Raw genomic sequence first — 2,408 nt, forward strand, 5'->3', positions numbered from 1 at the left:
TGTATTAAGAGCCTTAGTTAAACAGGAACAAAATTTATATTACTGATAAGGTGATTGTGAAACATTATCTTGTTATACGTGGCATTGTTGTTGGCACTGAACAGAGGATCCTTACATAGTGCAGAAACAAAATTATATTGAATTTATTTTCGGTCCGAAAAAAAGGCTTAAAGCTCAATAAGGCCTTAGAAAAGCTCAGGGACAAAAAAAAAGTTATTTGGTGCTCAAAATCACCTGGTGAAGTCTGGCATTAGATAGAACATTTTTTATAAAAGCAACAGTTTTCTTTTTTTTTATGGTTCTAGGCAGAGTAATCATCAAAATAAAGTGCACACAATGCATTTTTTTGTGAAAAAATGATCAAAAAAAGGGCTGTGCGCTACGGCGCGAATTTAAGCCTGCCCTGCATTTTGAAAGGCTGAAATTCACGCCGTAGCGCACAGCCATTTTTTTTTTAATTTTTTGACTCTATCCAAGAGTATGTGCACTTTTTTGATGAAAAATATGCTTACAAATATCAAAAAACATAAAAAATTTTGATTTTTTAAAAATTGTTCAGATTTTGTACTGCCAGATTTCGGCTGGATGTTAAGTGACATTCAAAGAACAAATATTTGATCATTATCAATGAAATTTCTTACACATTCACATGCCTGCCAAAAGTTTAGAGGGCACAGTGCTGACACATCAAATAAACAAGAGAAATGGTTCAGACTTCTTAGAAACATTACAATTAAAAAAGTATACATTTTGTATTGATTTCGTAGAAAGAAAATTACAAGTTCCTGAGAAGATTTCTGAGAGCTTCTTTAGCTTCGTCACTCTGTGTGGTTTTCTCACCTAGGCTATTAGCTATAATAATAGGATTGGTTACACCTTTGGAGATTGAAGTGGCACAGTGGCTTAGCACGTGGCCGGTGTAGTTGCCTGCAAATGTGTACATGGCTGCCTCCCTGCTAATAAGTATACATTTGTTTGCATTATTTGCTAGCCCATCTTCGGTGAGAACCCCACTTAGAGCTTTACACTTGATGAGCTCTGCTTGTGCCTCCTCAGAGTACTCTAAATGGATTACTCGAATAAATGATGGAGAGAGGCTAGGAAGGTAATGAATCAGGGAGGTGTCTCGTCCATCGGATTGCACACGAACTCCACCTCCACGTGCAGCAAACTTGTCAAAAATATAAGCTTTCTACAAGAGAAAAAAATCAGGTGTTAGTAATAACTCACTTATAAATATGAAGGCACAACTTTGATTTAAACCCACCTCAATGTCATCATCACATTGGCTAATGCGTGGGTTGCATATGTCTATACTGCTTCCACGCTGCTCAACTGATGTATCTACATGCAAGCGCTTATGTGGTTGAAATGCTTCTTGAGGGACACTTTCATACTCTGCTGCTACATTTTCTATAGCAACAAGAGCATTGGAAACAGTTGCCTCAATTGTACGTTCTGTATCATAACCTTGGAATGCTAGCGCTTTGGTAAGATCATGGTCATCAAAATCAATCTGTACACCTGCAGGCTGTTGCTCAAGTGTGTCTTCTTTGCAGAAACCAGACCCAATTGCTAATATGCTTAAGGCCTCATCCTCCCTTAACCCCAAGGATTTACAAATGTCATCAAGGAAAAGAAATTCCTTGTTATCCATGATGATGGGATTCAAAGTGGTTACATCCAACTCAGGGATCTCTTCCACAATTTCATCCCCTTCGAGGTCACGATGAGGCTCTTCATCCTCAGTTGACCCTTGTTGGAGAAGCACCAAGGCCATGGACGCTTTAGCTTCTTCTGAGAAAACCTCTTCCACCTCGCCTTTGGATTCCTTCACAAGAGCTACTTCCTTTTTCACTGCCTTTCCCTTCTTTTTTTCTGTATCCCTGGCTTCTTGCAAAAACAGTGCTAACGTCATATCCCATGAAAGGAAGGTGGTGCCTACATTACCAACCTGCAATTCATAAACGGTGTCATCATCTTCGACCCTATAATTGCTAGATGTAAGCCCTTTCAAAAATCGGTTGAGCCTGAATCGGAACGACTTGTCACCATGGTACAGATGCCTGATTAAGTCCACTGGAACCCATTTAGTGGTGGATTCAGGCAATTGCACGACATATTGTGCCACTACATCATTCATGTACTGGACCTGCTCTTGAAAAGCCTCTGCATGAAGGTCTATAGTTTTTTGCATATCGATCACCCCCTCAAAAATGGCGATGTTCTCACCTGCACCTGCTGAGAGCCCAATTTTCTCAAGTTTTGCGCGTAGCGAGTTAGAGCTTGAAGCCATGGCGGGATATTGAAGGGAAATAGAAACTGCAAATCTTAAGAATGAAATGAGCTTTATAGAGCAAAACCTATTCTTATAAAGCATTCCACTATAAAGTTTAATAAATTTATAG

At 39.2% G+C, this 2,408-nt stretch overlaps 1 protein-coding gene across 1 annotated transcript; it reads right to left on the bottom strand.

The window, feature by feature from the left end:
* Positions 1–768: 768 nt before the first annotated feature.
* LOC147640285 (uncharacterized) lies at positions 769–1,780 on the bottom strand. Its single transcript, XM_086825045.1, has 2 exons — positions 1,268–1,780; positions 769–1,192 (listed from the first exon to the last, which is right to left on the bottom strand). Exons 1-2 carry the CDS (start codon positions 1,778–1,780, stop codon positions 776–778), a joined length of 930 nt encoding a protein of 309 aa, XP_086681171.1. The 3' UTR covers positions 769–775.
* Between the last annotated feature and the right edge of the window lie 628 nt (positions 1,781–2,408).

Source organism: Cibotium barometz, chromosome 3 (assembly GCF_041138505.1).
Source record: "Cibotium barometz isolate CiBa-2024 chromosome 3, ASM4113850v1, whole genome shotgun sequence".
Taxonomy (NCBI): Eukaryota; Viridiplantae; Streptophyta; class Polypodiopsida; order Cyatheales; family Cibotiaceae; genus Cibotium; species Cibotium barometz.